Source organism: Watersipora subatra, chromosome 6 (genome assembly GCF_963576615.1).
Source record: "Watersipora subatra chromosome 6, tzWatSuba1.1, whole genome shotgun sequence".
NCBI classification, from domain to species: domain Eukaryota; kingdom Metazoa; phylum Bryozoa; class Gymnolaemata; order Cheilostomatida; family Watersiporidae; genus Watersipora; species Watersipora subatra.
Window position 1 is genome coordinate 44,902,126 of NC_088713.1, and position 15,471 is coordinate 44,917,596.

General features: G+C 35.3%; 1 protein-coding gene across 1 annotated transcript; it reads right to left on the reverse strand.

Moving 5' to 3' along the window:
• Nucleotides 1-1,972: 1,972 nt before the first annotated feature.
• Nucleotides 1,973-14,035, reverse strand: LOC137398301 (E3 ubiquitin-protein ligase TRIM33-like). The gene is made up of 7 exons (XM_068084409.1): nt 13,881-14,035; nt 12,373-12,547; nt 11,254-11,431; nt 6,993-7,195; nt 4,762-5,038; nt 2,042-2,386; nt 1,973-1,989 (listed from the first exon to the last, which is right to left on the reverse strand). Exons 1-7 carry the CDS (start codon nt 14,033-14,035, stop codon nt 1,973-1,975), a joined length of 1,350 nt encoding a protein of 449 aa, XP_067940510.1.
• Between the last annotated feature and the right edge of the window lie 1,436 nt (nt 14,036-15,471).

Here is a 15,471-nt window from a genome sequence, read left to right on the forward strand (position 1 = left end):
GCAACATTCGTTTCGCCCGTAATAGGGCTAAATTTATCTTCCGAAAATTCTGACAAGCTATTTGAAAAATAGAGCGCCAGCTTTTATTTAAAAGCCGCTTCCAATTGACCGCCACTGTATCAAGAAAAGGTCGAAAAATAGAGCGCCATGGAATTCAATTAGAGGTTTCACAGTATGTTAAAAACCAAGCTGCAAATATATTTTCCCACTTACCAACTTGGGCTGCCGAAAAAATTATTTGCTTTAATTTTGTGTAAAAAAAAGGTCATATGCTGAAGGAATTGCGTGGTTGAGAAATTTTCCCAGGATAAAATATTGTGTCTGCTTAGCTTACTACAAGCAGAGGCTGTGTATGTCTTTGAGAGCGTTATTGTACAGACAATGGCTCGGTGATCTTGGCTGGGCATGTCTGGGTTTAGTGGCAAGGTAACCTTGACAACTAGAGATATGCCATGTTGCAGAGAGCAATTTAAGACTGGTTGTCATTCTGGTCACCACCAGTAGATTTTTTTAGACTTGACCCCCAACCTATTGTTTATGGCTCAGGCTTTTCAGACCACTAGACCAGAGCTACTCTTAATGTAAAAACTATTGAGAGTGGGAGAAGGAAAGGGATGGAGAGAGGGAGAGAGAAAGGGAGAGAGAGGGGGAGAGGAGGGAAAGAGAGGGGGAGAGTGAAAGAGAGAGAAGGAGAGAGAAAGGAAGGGAGAGAGGGGAAAAAGTGGAAGAGAGGGGAGAAAGAAAAAGAGGGAGAGGAAAGGGGAGGGGGGAGAAAGAAAAGGGGAGAGAAGGGAGGAGAGAGGAGAAAAAGGAGGAAGAAGGGGGAGAGAGGGGGAGAGTCAAACTACAATCTACAATCACATGAGACCAGCTGTGTTTTAGTTGTCTAGAGCATCTGACCTGTAAACAACAGCTTGGGGTTCAATTCTGAAAAAAACTACTTGTGGGGACAAAAAAGGCATCCGACCTTAAATTGCTCTTGCCCCGCCTCACTTTCAATCTCTCACATTTTCTCTCACTTTATCACCACTCTCCCCCTTCCTCCCCTCCCTTCCTTCCTCTTCTTAAACTATGCCAAACAGCACATAGTCTTGAATTTTTGAGGATGAGTTTTTTGAGTCAAAAACATTTGTTCAAAAACTCTTAAAAATATATTTTTGCATAAATGAAGTTTTACACTAAAAAAACTTTAACATGAGATAACTAGTTGAAAGCTATAAATGTTCATCAAGAGCCATATCTTGCGTTTATACAGAAAGCTAGAACTCTATGTAATAAAGCTGAACAAAGCTGTTCTGCCCAATCACAGCCAAGACATTCTTGTTCACAAATATGTAAGGTATGCTGTTGTACTCTTCTGTTTGGAGCTCCAGTATTCCAGCTGTACCTAAAAAAATTTACAGACTATAACAACACTCTCAGTTGTGGGCTATGTTCAGAAAGGAATGGCAATATATAATATGAGCCAGAAAATGTTATAGTCGAGATAAAAATAGTGATTCAAATCAGAATTCTATTGTCATGTTAAAGCCATTCATTTGAATCAATGATACATCCTAGACTTTCAAATGACACTTTTCAAAGACCTAGCACCAGTCTTGCAGGTATGTTACTCAACTTATCAGATTACTTTAGAAACCAGAATAAGAATGTAGTAACTAGTTCAAACTATATTCTACTTATGTCACTTTACCTGATTTTGAAGCTGGCCAGTACAATCTTATCAACTGATGTGTATTATTTCTTTGATGGTAGGTTCCATAGCACAGGCCGACACTATCAGCTGAGATGCATGAAGCAGTTGTTGTACTATTCCAAACTTCGACAGCCGAGGAAGAGCTGATATCATACTTTCTGATGTAGCTATGGTCATCACTGAGAAGAACAAAGTCATCAGGTAGACTGCAGATCTCATAACTCTTTCGAGGGACTGAAATATTACGGAGGTGTTTTCCAGATAAATCATAAACCTTCAGTTGATAATGGTAGCTGGAGTTATCGATGGCAATGATTTCTCTTTCTCTTATAACCATTGGCTGACCTGAATGCCATGCAGCTGTTGCAAATTGAAAAATTTGTGTTCCTTCTTGTGATGGACTGTCGACGCAGAATCGCTGACACTCTAAAACCCTGCTGACAGAAATGGCAATGTAGATGAATTCATGGTGCTGCAAGACTGACACAACATTAGACATTGCAACAGAAAACTTGGTTTTCTTGCAATGGGCATCCAGTAGTTCCACTTGGTTGTTGTAGCAAAGGAGGATATCTCCCTGATCTGTAAACGTTACCATTTGAGCTTTTCTGCGGAATGAAGACCCATTGAAGAACTTCACCAACTTTGATGGTAAAAGAGGCCTAAACTGAACTCCAATATCAGAAAAGCCTGTGAACAATCAATGAAATCAATTAAACATGTATAGCAAGTAATTTTAAGCTAGAACAAGGATGCTAGTTTAAGAAGATGGCGACACACGTGCGCGCACACACGGACACGCGCACACACGCACACTTGTGATTGATCAGGAGAAATCTGTATGATGGATGAGCTGTTGAACCAATGAACTAATTGCTACTATAATAAGAGTCGTGTCCCTCCTTTTGTTCGAAGACATGTTCAGGACAACAGCAAAAAAATTACCTCACACAGGAATTGAACACTAACTTCTCCGATTTAAAACTGACACCCTAACCACCAAGCTACTCGGCTACCTTTCCACTTCCTGAATAATTATGAACATACTGATTAGTCCACAGGTGTCCTTTAGCGGGATATTGCCGAAGCCGAGGCCGGGCCGTAGTCTACACACACAAAAAAAACAACAAAGGTCTACGCAGTTATGAGCAAAAACAAAAGTATCCACCCAAATATCTCACCAATCTGATGAGCAGCACACACAAAAACTAAACCAATCGACAGTACCACCCATCATGTTAAAATACTCCAAGTTTCAAGTCATGTCTTGCACAACTCACCTTATGGTTTCTCAAAACTTGTTCCAAAGTCCCTATTAATTTGAGACTGTCCAATTGCTGTTTTAGAAATGGTCGCCGCTAGCCTAATCTAATGTCCTGATTCAACATCTCACTAACTATCGGGGAATTGCTAAAAGAGGGAATCAAAAAGTACGAGAGCACTCAGCAATGCCCCGATAGTTACAGAGATGTTTAATTACGACGTTAGGCTAGGCTAGCGGCGACCATTTCTAAAACAGCAATCGGACAATCTCAAATTAATAGGGACTTTGAGACAAGTTTTGAGAAACCATAAGGTGAGTTGTGCAAGACATGACTTGAAACTTAGAATATTTTGACATGATGGGTGGCTCTGTCAATTGGTTTATTTTTTGTGTGTGCGGCTCATCAGATTGGTGAGATATTTAGGTGGACACTTTTGTTTTGGCTCATAACTACGTGGACCTTGGTTGTTTTCTGTGTGTGTAGACTACGTCCGGCCTCGGCTTCGACTTCGGCAATATCCCGCTAAAGGACACCTGTGGATTAGTCATGGCAATCTCTCAAGATGCAGGAGACTGCTAAGCCTACTAATTATACTGTAATGATGAGGAATTAATCATCAAACTCCAGGATCTTAAGTATTCACCTTTTGTTTCATCATATTTACAACAACTACTGATTCTTTTGACATGAGGTTAACAAGCCTAGCCAAAGGTCAAAGATCATATATAAAGTTAATTGGGTTATAAGGCGCATTGTTGAATCTTGTTTAGAGTACAGCACTTAGCTTATTGGTGCGCTTTTTTTGTAAATTTAACTTTTAGCATTTCTAAATTTAACACAAATGAAAATAGAAGTTTCATAACTCAAACTTTTAAAATTTTCAATTTTTAGAATTAGACATTAGTTAACTTTCATAGTAGCTTTAATAATAAAATTTATAACAGCTTCTTTTATTCGGGGTTTAAATCAGAATATAATTAAAATATAATAAAAGGTACGAGATACAATGAGGTCATAGGTTTTTATATCCTAAGGAATTTTTGTCACAAGGTAACTGCAAACAATGATCATACTCGATTAGTGATAGTTTGATAATAATTTAACAATAAAATATTTTAATGTAATTATGGAATTATAGTTCGTTAACCAAATAATCACGCTAGTGTTTGATCTTAGCATTTCAACTGCGATCAAGCTTTATTGATTTAAACTTGAAATATCCTGGCAGTCAGATTACCTGAAACACCAAAAAATTGCAAATAAAAAAATACTGATACTTTTCGGCAAAATCTATCAAAACTTATGTAAGTTCAATTTTAATCTGTATATTATATAATATATATTATATATTGTATAATATTATACAATATATAATCTGTATATATGTATTTCAATGTTTGTCTTTTGTTTGTTGGTCTTTTATTTTTTGTTGTCCCTGTGTCCAGTTATAGCAATTAATATGTAGCAATGAAAAATCCACCTCAGAGAGGATTTGATCTCGGAATCTCCATGTGATATAAGCCATGATCTCAAAACCAGTGATATAAATCACTACCTTATAATAAATGATAAATGATTGTGATGAAATATATTGCATCGATTGAAATGCTCATATTATAGCGCTTATTAAGCTGGTTTCAAACACAGCTATTGTTTTAGTAGAGATTTAGACTACTAGCTTATGAGGTGAGCTACTCAAATTCATTGATTATTTTATTACCTGTGCACTGCCAGGCATTGGGCTAGATTGATATACAAGCATATGACCTGAAGGGGCAAATAATCTCATATTTTACTCACCCATCGGCGCAACCACCATTTTACGAAGAATGCCACAGTCACCCGTCTCCAAAGCCTGAGTCGAGGAAATGCTTTTCCGATACCCTTTATTCCGTCTGATGTTTTCAACGATATGCAGCTCTCGCATATTCTTGCTCAATGTCTTCTCAAGGTCATCTAGTTGTTGTTCTTTTTTGACAAGTCCTTCACTGTATGCCGTCACTTCTGTGTCCATCTTCACAGGAAACTCTTTTATTTCCTTCTTTTTAACCTCGGCACGACGGCGGATTTCAGCAATCTGTAGCAATTGAACATGTTTGATATTTTGATTTCACCCTAACAGTGTTAGTTAAACAATTGACTACTTGCTATATCTTCATGATAAATCAAATGTCCAGCTTCTGTTATTGGTCAATTTTGTATTATTGAGTTAAGAATTACATTTCTGTAATAATGTGATCATATTATAGCGTTCATTAACTTGGTCATAACTTAAAAACCATTTGTTTGATCTTAGTAACCTATGCATAAAAAATGACAACACTGAAAACATTTTCGACTCGGAACATGCTCACAGCTGCAGCAAAAGTGGCCAAAAAAGTGTATGAGCTTGGCCTGCAACATATTTGCAATCTTTTTTATGGCGGCAGTTGATGTAAATTTTTATGGTGATTATTTTGGCATTAAAATATTTTTTGTAGAGAGTGGTTTTCAAAAGTTATGACAACTTATAACCTAGGACGATCTGTAGCAATCCTGCATAACAAATGGTGTTTGATATTTTAATGAAACCCTAGATTTTGATTATTTTGAATCCCTACAATACTGCATCTTTATTAAACCCTGAAACCAATGTTGCATAATTGAGTTAAAAATAATGCTTCTGTAATAATACGATCACATCATGGCGTTCATTATTCTGATCATTTTGATTAAACCCTATGTTTAATCAAAATGCAGCATTGTGTATTATATTATTGCGTTATTTTATGCAGAGGTTATTAAGATCAAACAAATGCTTTTTAGGTTATGACCAGAATAATGAAGGCCATGATGTGATCGTATTACTACAGAAGCATTATTCTTAACTCAATGATGAACATTGGTTCTAGGGTTAAAAATGATCAAAATCTAGGGTTTCATCAAAATATCAAACATAATTTGTTATGCAGGATTGCTACAGATTGTCAAAAGTTATGTTGCAATTGTTTTAGCAATTTTATATGCAGCTGTCAAAGTTTTTGAAAACAAAATAAATAATGATTTTATTAAAATATTTTCTCAATATATGTTCCTGCACTTAATACTGATTAGAAAGTTGAAAGGACTGAAATGGGAAATATGTGACATGTGAAAATGTGAATTAAGATGTGAAATGAGATGCAATGTGAAATTTGCGAAGTGAAATGAAATTTCACATCCCAAATTTCACACGCAAAAGTTCTTTTTTACATTTAAGATGTGAAAATGAAATTTCACATGTAAAAAGCAAAAGGCTAAAATGAAGCCATGTATAAATTGTGTACAAGTCTTCAATAGGTACTTGTGCAGTTCCGCTGTTATAGGAACTTTTTTGATGTAAAAGTTTCAACCTTTAACCTTTTTAAGACTGATCTCGACAATGTTGGAGGTGCAATATAACTGCTTAATTGCAGCAATGTTCAAGGTACAAATTATGCTGCTAAATAGAGTTGTTTCTGCAGCATCTTCGGAGTTGGTGCGCTCGATTGTGAAAGGGTTAATGTTGACGTGTCTTACAATAATGAAGTAATAATTACGGCAGACTATAATGATAGTGTTTGAGTGAATTAAAATAATCAAAAGAAGTTCAGGTCCTGTACAAACGTGTAACAGTTTTATAGTTATCTATTAGACTATTTTTTGTGTCACTACCACCTGAAGAGTTCAATCAATTACATAATTTTTTGATATTTCGAAGTTGTTTCATTCTAAGTAGAGGACAACTCTTATTTTGCAATCCGTAATGAAAGGGTTAAAAGAGTTTCTATGATGACTAATACTTTTTTTTAATTTTAAGCAGGCTCATTAACGCTACATAAAAATAACATTAACATTACATAAACATGATGTTAACATGATGCAGCATCCTCTAGCAATAACATACCTGATTATTAGCACTTCATCTAGCCTTCGACAGTGAAGAGAAATACATAAGTTGCAATTTGGATAAAAAGTAAATTTTTAGTTTGTTGTAGGTAATACAGACATTGAGCAACTAACATCTCACTTACCTGCTGCTCAGCGACCAAGTCTACAGTTGCTAGCTTCTCCTCCAAGTTGTAGTTCACAACCAGCTCTTCAAATTTAGCCTCAGTCTCCTTTTGTTTTTTAGTGAAGGTTGAGTGCTGCTCTGAGACTGATGCTATCAGCTTACCATAATCAGAGGCAAACTGCTTTATAGATTTAGCCAATGAACGGAACTTATGCTGTTTTCCTAAAGGAAGACAGCAGACAGGTTTGAATTTGATGCAATCAGACAAACGCTACTCCCTAGCTATCAGACTGTTTGATAAATCTTATTGAACTCATACATATCTGTGGTTCTGCCTGATGTAAATACAGCATGATATGATACTATCTAGAAAAGGAGAAGGCTTTTGGACTAGACCTAAAGACGCTTAAGCTGAAGCCAACTTTTCTGCTTCTGTCGTCGTTCTTTCTGGTTTTGTATTCTGTGTTACATAACCATTAAGTAATATTTGGTACATCTAATAAAGTAAGAGATCTACACTGCAATGTGTCAGGATTCTGGTGGAGAAGACATTCACATAAATAAAGACATACTTACCATCACTTTTTGGTACCAGAAGTTCAAATTTCATTTTCAAAAACCAAAACATTTGAAATAGAAACAGGCTATAAACCTTTTATTTCATTGGTAATGTATAAAAATCTTTCTGAGCTTCTGCACACACTATAGAGGTACACCATGGGACCCAGATAAACCTATAAGACATTTCATATATTCAAAGAGAAGGATAGTTATAGCAGAACTTTTATCACCGTCTCCAACTATGCAGAGGCTACCAGAATGGAAAAAGTGGATATGCATAATCAAACCCTATTACTGGCAGAGAAAGATAAATTACTGGAAGAAATTGAAAAGCAGGGTTAAGTCGATACAAAATACCAAGTTGTTGTGATGACTGCAAAAAATGAATGACCAAAACAAATGAGCTCTGGAATTGAAAACGAAAGGAAATTCAGACTCATTCAGCAAGATAGATGAATGATGATGATGTCTTATGATGATTTCTAAACTGTAGATCTTGAAAGCTATGAGGAAAAAATGTCTACTACATGTTAACAGGATATGGTAGGGACATGTTAACATGTCCCTACCATACCCTGTTGGTATGGTAGGGACATGTCGGAAGGAGTCTGAATTTGGTATGGTGGCCAACCAGAAAGAAAGAAATTACTAATATGGTAAAAATTTGTCCTGAATGAATCAAATGTTGAGGAATGCACATCTTTCACTCCAGCGGATTAAATTAACAAATAGGCCTTGACTTACATTGTTTAGGGTATACTTGCATTTGAGAGAAGGAATTATACTCTGTTCATTAAATACAAATCTAGGTGGATAGAAGTAGATCATCAATAATTGACATCCTTATTGCCAATAGTCTGAGATGGTTAGGCCATGTACCAGAATGGAACAAGACTGGCTTCAAGGTCAACTATTATATTATACTCGCAACTATGTGATGGTGAAGGCTGCTTCACACTATATCGCCGTATGATAGTGTTTTCCTTTTGGGGGTCCTCATCGATTTTGTGAACCTTAAACCTTTGGCTTCGACGAAGCAATGCGAATACGTCAGACAAATTTACAGCTGTCAAACTTTCCCATTATTTCGTTGAGTGTCCATGAGCGCCTGTACAATGTGAACCATTCTGGCGATAGTAATTTGCAGTTTCTGATAGCATGATTTATTTATTTCTGCTTATGAGAGTCGCTGCAGGACTAGTATTTGATTCTAGCAATTTGATTTTTTGCGAAAAATAAAAATTAAAAATGAGAACATTACGTAACGAAGTATTTGTCGACGCAAACGCGGATGTGTTTGTGATGGTGTGAACATTGTTATCATAGATGATCACCGAAGTATTGTGGCATCAACACCGAGATATGGCAATGTAATGTAAACCAGCCTTTAGCAAAATCAAAGAAGGCTGAGATACTGTTGTAAATACTTAGTTAAAGACGTGGTTGCGTCAAATTTGAGTTGATTTTAAAAGAAAATATTATTTTGTTTATTAGGTGATATGTTTTTGCTGTGTTAGGCGATCTCATTGTCAAGATATTTGAACATTAAAATCGAAAAAAATTGATCGCAGTCAAAACGCTCAGGCCAAAAAAACCATGACCAGACTTGCCCAAAATGATGTAACGGGTGATACAATTTGTCTCTACAGTGTATCTTTCGTATTCGCATCGGCTGTTGCAAAAAAAGTCTAAACCTACACGGTTCTATTGGCATATATTTTATTTTGTATTTGCTCATGTTGGCTAGAATAAAATTTTAAATCCAGCTACAGATACATTATTATTAATATCTCAAATGCCTCAAATAAGGGAAATTAAAAACTTGTCATATTAGCTTCCTCTAAATGCTGTGTAAGCATCTTAGTACCGACTACCAGTTCTACCGGTCTACGGTAATTATGTCAATCAAACTACGTAGAATAATGTCTTTGTATTGGCACAGTTCCGTCGCTACCACACCAGAAACTAGTTACTAAGTAAAATAAGCAAGCTGCGTCTTTGAAAAGAATATGTGGCAAAACCAACTGCATCCCTAAAAGTCATGTACATTGTATAGTCAACGTTATCAAATAATTTGTATCATTTTGCAGAAGAAAATTTACTTGTCGCATTTGATTAGTTGATTCAAATACTAAACAAATGGTCGAGCTATGCAAAAGTACGTGTCAATACAGCTCTGATTACACTTCATAAATTTATTTATCAGACACGATTTTAGCACAGCTATCAACGGGGCTATGATGTATTCAATGTTCTGCAAATCATGTTTTGCATTATCTTCAACATTATTATTTTATTATATAATTTTTGCAAGCAGCAAATTTTTTTTTTTGCATAAAGCTTTTATTAAAAATATCTATCCAAGTTCTGGCCACTCACATAGTTTCAGCTCATACAATAGGACAATTTCATCTACTACAGCAAACTCAAACAAAACATCATGGCTTATGCAGCACACATTCAAGTCACTCTTTCCCATTTATGGCAGTTTCCACACTGACAAAGCTGCTTCTCTGGTGGGACCACATAAACATCCTGTAATAAATAAGACAAATGCAATAAATATATGTCATTCATATGCACACGTATGTCATTTTAACGCGTATCTACTGAAAGCTTTCAAATTGAAAATTAGATAGATTGCGATTGCAATTTTAAAATGAATAAATGTTTAACAAAAGCATAAGTACGCCAAACCAACGATTCAAAACTTTGGTTCTAGAAGTTAAAGTTGTACGATGATCAATTGATTTTCCTCACTTTCTACAAGTGAGAAGTGAACGTCTAAAGTCTAATCATAAATCAAATTTACTAGCTAAAACTGCCAAAGAAAATTTGAGGCAAATATAATTAGGTGAAACAATAAAAAATTCATAAAAAATTATAAAACGATGATTGGTGATAGCAAAAATTTATAATTCTATTAATTAGTACATGTATTAATGAGTACTAAAATTATTACCTTTAGTATATTTATCAATCTAAGCCATTGTATTGCTAGATCCTATGGACTTAAAAGAAGCCGTCAATAACTCACACTGCATCTGTATCTCGCACGCGCGCCCAGGAAATTATATGAAATGGCCTCAAACAGGTAAATATAATCTGAATTTAAACACAACAGTATGTCTATAGGAGACTCAAAATAAAAGATAAATTTACCTCCAATCTCCTATCTTCTTCTGTAGCATAACGCTGCTGACACCTGTCAGCTCTAACTACAAGCTGTTTGTCTCAAACTTTAACCACCTGATGCTCAGAAAACTCAGAGTCATCCTCACAGTAACTGGAAGCATTTTTACAATCCTGCTGTTTGTCAATAAAATGTGTCGATCGAGTAATTCATCAAAGTAACCATGGTAATTAATATAGTAAATACCAATGTCGATGCGATCTAGTAGTAGAGTAAAATCCCTAACTTCGAGATAACAGACAACGCATTTTACGAGTGATAACATTTATTACGACCCAAAGATCTGCTATCATACATGAGCCACAACTATAGATGGTCTTAGTCACCTCAACTGACTGCAAGAAAAATGAAAAACTTAGAAAAATTTCCGACGCCAGTGACACTAATGTCAGGCTGCCCATAGAATAGTGCAAAATATAGGTGACATAAATAATGAGTTATACAAGAAAGAATAATTAGTACATCAATTCAAACTAGTACCAAAATGAAATCTATGAGATTGCATCAATCAAAATTTGACACGCACCTTGATTACACGGAGAAGTGAGGTCACACTCCTCGCAGACGACCACATCACATGTTTCACAGGCTAGAGACAACTTTTTGTTGTGGCTGTTACACACTGGTCTCTCATACTTCTCCGGAAATTTCCGATACTCAAGAAATGGCACATACTTGTGGTCAGTCAGAAAGTTATCATGAGCCTACAAATAGTAAACAACAGAGCGCAGCCGGGAGTAAACAACTCTTTATTTTTCATATTAGTCTTGCGCAAAAGTATGGAGCCGCCCAACTATATTTGCGATCAAGTTTTATCAATTTTAATCTTGAGATATTCTGGCAATCAAATCACTTCAAACATTAAAAACAATTGCAAATGATAGAAAAATACCAATACTTACTGATAAAATAAGAAAAACTATTGTGTAAGTTTATTTTTAAATCAGAATAAAAGCTCATTATTGCAAGACAGCAGAAGTTATTAACTAATCAATAATCTATAATTGACTAAGCACTTGATTAAGAAAAGGGTTAACAACAAATATATAACCTAATTATTACTGAAATTTTTCCAAAGTTCTTAAATAGCAGCTTACCAATTCATATATAAAACATTTTATAGTTTACTTTACCAATTTTAAATATTACAGACTGTTGAGTTTCTCCTTTAAATTAAAAGCATCTATAAAGACAACAGCATACTTGAAATCTTGCCTTGCAAAAGTAATAAATGACTAAAAATCTTTTTCTGTGCAAAGAAAAGAACATCTCTGCTATAATAAAGGCACAGCAAGCCACAGTAAAAGATTGAAAAAATTGCATCATATGGGATTCGAACTTGGCTGCCATAAATTAATCAGGTGACCGTGTATATAATAGTAACAGACATTTATTTTTCCTTTATTAGATTTACGAGTTATTAGTAGTTGGTGCTATGTTTAACCTTGATAAACAGATCTGAACTGTTTAGAGAGATTGTTTGAATTAAATGAATTAACTCAAAAACTTCTTGTTGATAAAGTTTGTTATCTTTTTGTGAGAATATCTTTATAATTGCCAACAAATTGGTTTTAGTGCACCGAAAGTTAAACAAACTGATTTTGCTAATACTAGTCATAAAATGGCCTGTGTATCAGTATTTTACCTGCTTGTGATCCTCACACATTTTAACACTGCAGTTTTCACAGAAGCTGATAGCTTTATTCTCACAGTTTTTAGAGCAGGGCACGGGTGGGAGTTTGCTTTTTCCTGTATCAGAGTTTTCTTCTCCCTCCTTAACTGTAGGCAGCTCATGTAGAACAAGACCGCTATGCAATTCCCTGTAAGATTCACAGTTGATGTTTAAAATGTACAAACCTGCTGTTTAAAAGTACAAACTTGATATTTGGAAAGTACAAATTTGAGATGCAAGAATATGTCTACATTAATACTATTTTGTGTGCTAATGTGAAACTTTTCCTTTATTGACGAAGCAATAAATTTGAAGATCAATTTGTAGTAGATGGAGATAAACAGAACTTCATATAAATTCACTGAGATATCTTAATTTCTTGAAGTTTCCGTAGGCAATTTAGTAAAATCTGCAAGTCAGACAGTCATTCCCTATTTTCTTCATTTTAGCTGACTGCTCGCCTCTTTACTGTCTCTAATGCAAGTAAACATTTGAAATGTTTTAAAGTTAATTGCATATATGCTTAGTTTAACAAAATAAATTACTGTAAATCCTTGTGTATGAGCCATACCAGCAAAATGTTGTTTAAAAGTTTGGGGTGCGGCTTATACACAGTAGCGGTTTGTATATAAGGATTTACGGCAGTTATAACAATAAAATAAATTGTTGGAGTTTTAATTGTAATCAGAATTAAAACCGTTTTCGTAACTCATACACTAAACACATTAGTAGTTACATATTCAACACGATTCATAAGTCAAATTCAGTAAGAACCGGTGCAGAAGTGAAGGTTAAAGGTTATGATTTGGAGAGCAGTTTTTGTCATTTTGATAGCAAAACTGCTGTCAAAATTTGGCAGAAATTGCTGTCAATTTTGACAGCAACTTTGACAGCAATTTGTAGCACCTACAAATTGACCTAGTTAATTTGACAATTAAAGTAGTTAGATATCTTGTTTAAATAGTTTAACATGTTAATCTATCATATGATCATTAACAGGTGATATTAATTCAGTAAAGGTTTCCAAAGGTGCCATTTTGCAGGAAAAGCAAAATGCAGATCAAAAGCAAACATTATTTTGTGTTAGTTCATGGATATCTCATCTCCATCAATTCATGTTGGCACTTGGTTGTACCCACCCGCAGTGGTTGCACTTCATTGTAAACAGGAACTTTGTCTATCTGTAGCATCTAATCAGAAAATATTTCAGCTGAGTATGTCCTCACAACAACTTCATATTGTATAAGAACCTAGTTTATATTCAAACATTTCATATTGAGAAGGAAATTAGTCAAATTTGTACTATACTGAACTGAGTCTATCTTTCCAATAATTTTATGTGGAATCGGACTTTCCAAGCAATCCCTTCAGATTGAATGATAACTCAGTCTGTCTGTTCAATCAGTTCTTGTAATGTTGAAACTGAGTCTATCTTCACAATTATTTCATACTGAACAAGTCCCTAATCTATATGAACTTACCCACACTGGTTACACTTGGTGTCCACCCCACCAGCTGAGAAGTCACCCTGAAGGCAGCCAAGACAGAAGATATGACTACATGGCAGACATCTTGGATTTACCATGTTCTTTAATTCCAGCATGCAGTAGCCACAGTTTGGACCATCTGCAGCCATCTTGGGTCAAGGTCACAGGATGAGTCAGCTATTAATAAAATGTAACAATCAAATGGTATTAATATATAGGTTGAAGTGGCCTATTTAAAAATTGTCTCCTCTTGCGCTTCCATCAAATAATCATCTACCCATGGTTCTATGGCAGTTTATGCAAATTTTGTAAAGTCATACTTTGACATATGAGCTTAATGCGCCCCCAAGACTGAAGTCTTATGTTAATTATCTCACATCTCAAATCAAATTTTCTTATATAGAATAACTAAATACAATCCCCCATGCGGTAGCCACATCTTGGACCTCCTGAATCCATGCTGGGTTAGAAACACAGTTGTGTCTGAATATGGCTACACATTGTACAAAGACGGTTATTACAGGTCAAAGGTGGTAGTAAAAAATTATTGCAATTATTATTTTTGATTGCTTGCTACGGTAATAATTCTCTTTTCACAAGTAATCAATCTTTGCGCAAGACTGGCAACTCACGTAATAAGTGAAAACCCGTGGAGTTGAAACTAATTAACTCGTATCTAATCAAGCCACTTTTTTATTAATCGTAAATATTTTCCTCTTTTTCATAGGTTTGTTAGACAGTTTTGAGGGTCAAGGTCGTTTAAGAGGAATCATGAAAGGTGCAACAAACACTCTAACTTTTACACTTCATAAAATGCAATGGGACAACAACGAACTGTCATGACTGTTATCACAATGATGTGTGCGGAGGGACCACACGGAACTAGCTTTTGTCACGAGCAGGCAAGTATGTGAAAACAGAATGTTATTGATCAACTTCAATAGTTTATTTCAACATAAAAATCAATAATCTCATTGATATTGATTACTTGATACATTGAGTCTTTTGTGATTAACCAGCCGCTTTGTTATCAGCTCAGCAGGCCTTAGGAAAGGACCAGCAGACTACTTGCAAAAGCGTTGAATGGCTAACAAGAAGAAATGCTTGGTCGAAGAATTTTGACAACTATTCTACTGTATTCATCATATCGAGCAGTTATCTGAGAAATTCAAATGAGGGACGCTCCAATTGGCCAGTTTTCTTGATCACATGAGACACAATAGTAGTGATTAACTAGATGTTTCATGATGATATTGGACATAAACCATTGTTCTTAAAGGTTGACTTGCAACAAAATTCACATTCCAGTTCTTTGATATCAAAAGATTCACCATGTCTTCCTTACTCTGGTGTATTGTAGGTGCAAAATTTGTGGGAATGTGATTACAAGCTCCTAAAAGGTCAAATATGAACAGTTAATCGCAGCCATCACAAAAACGCCGCAGATTGGAAAACGGCCCAAATGGGACGTAGCTGAGCAAGATGGATTCTGTTTGCACTTTCAAGCAACCTCATTCATCGAACTATTTTCACAAATATAGGTACTTCATGCATTCAATAAAAACATGTCTATAGTCCTTACGTG

Excerpts from the sequence above, each read along its gene's own strand:
- LOC137398301 (XM_068084409.1), bottom strand. The coding sequence starts at position 14,035 with ATGGCTGCAGATGGTCCAAACTGTGGCTACTGCATGCTGGAATTAAAG. Across the intron at positions 11,432-12,372 it reads TGTGTGAGGATCACAAGCAG|GCTCATGATAACTTTCTGAC; the intron begins GTAAAATACTGA and ends TACTATTTGTAG. Across the intron at positions 2,387-4,761 it reads AATGGTGGTTGCGCCGATGG|GCTTTTCTGATATTGGAGTT; the intron begins GTGAGTAAAATA and ends GATTGTTCACAG.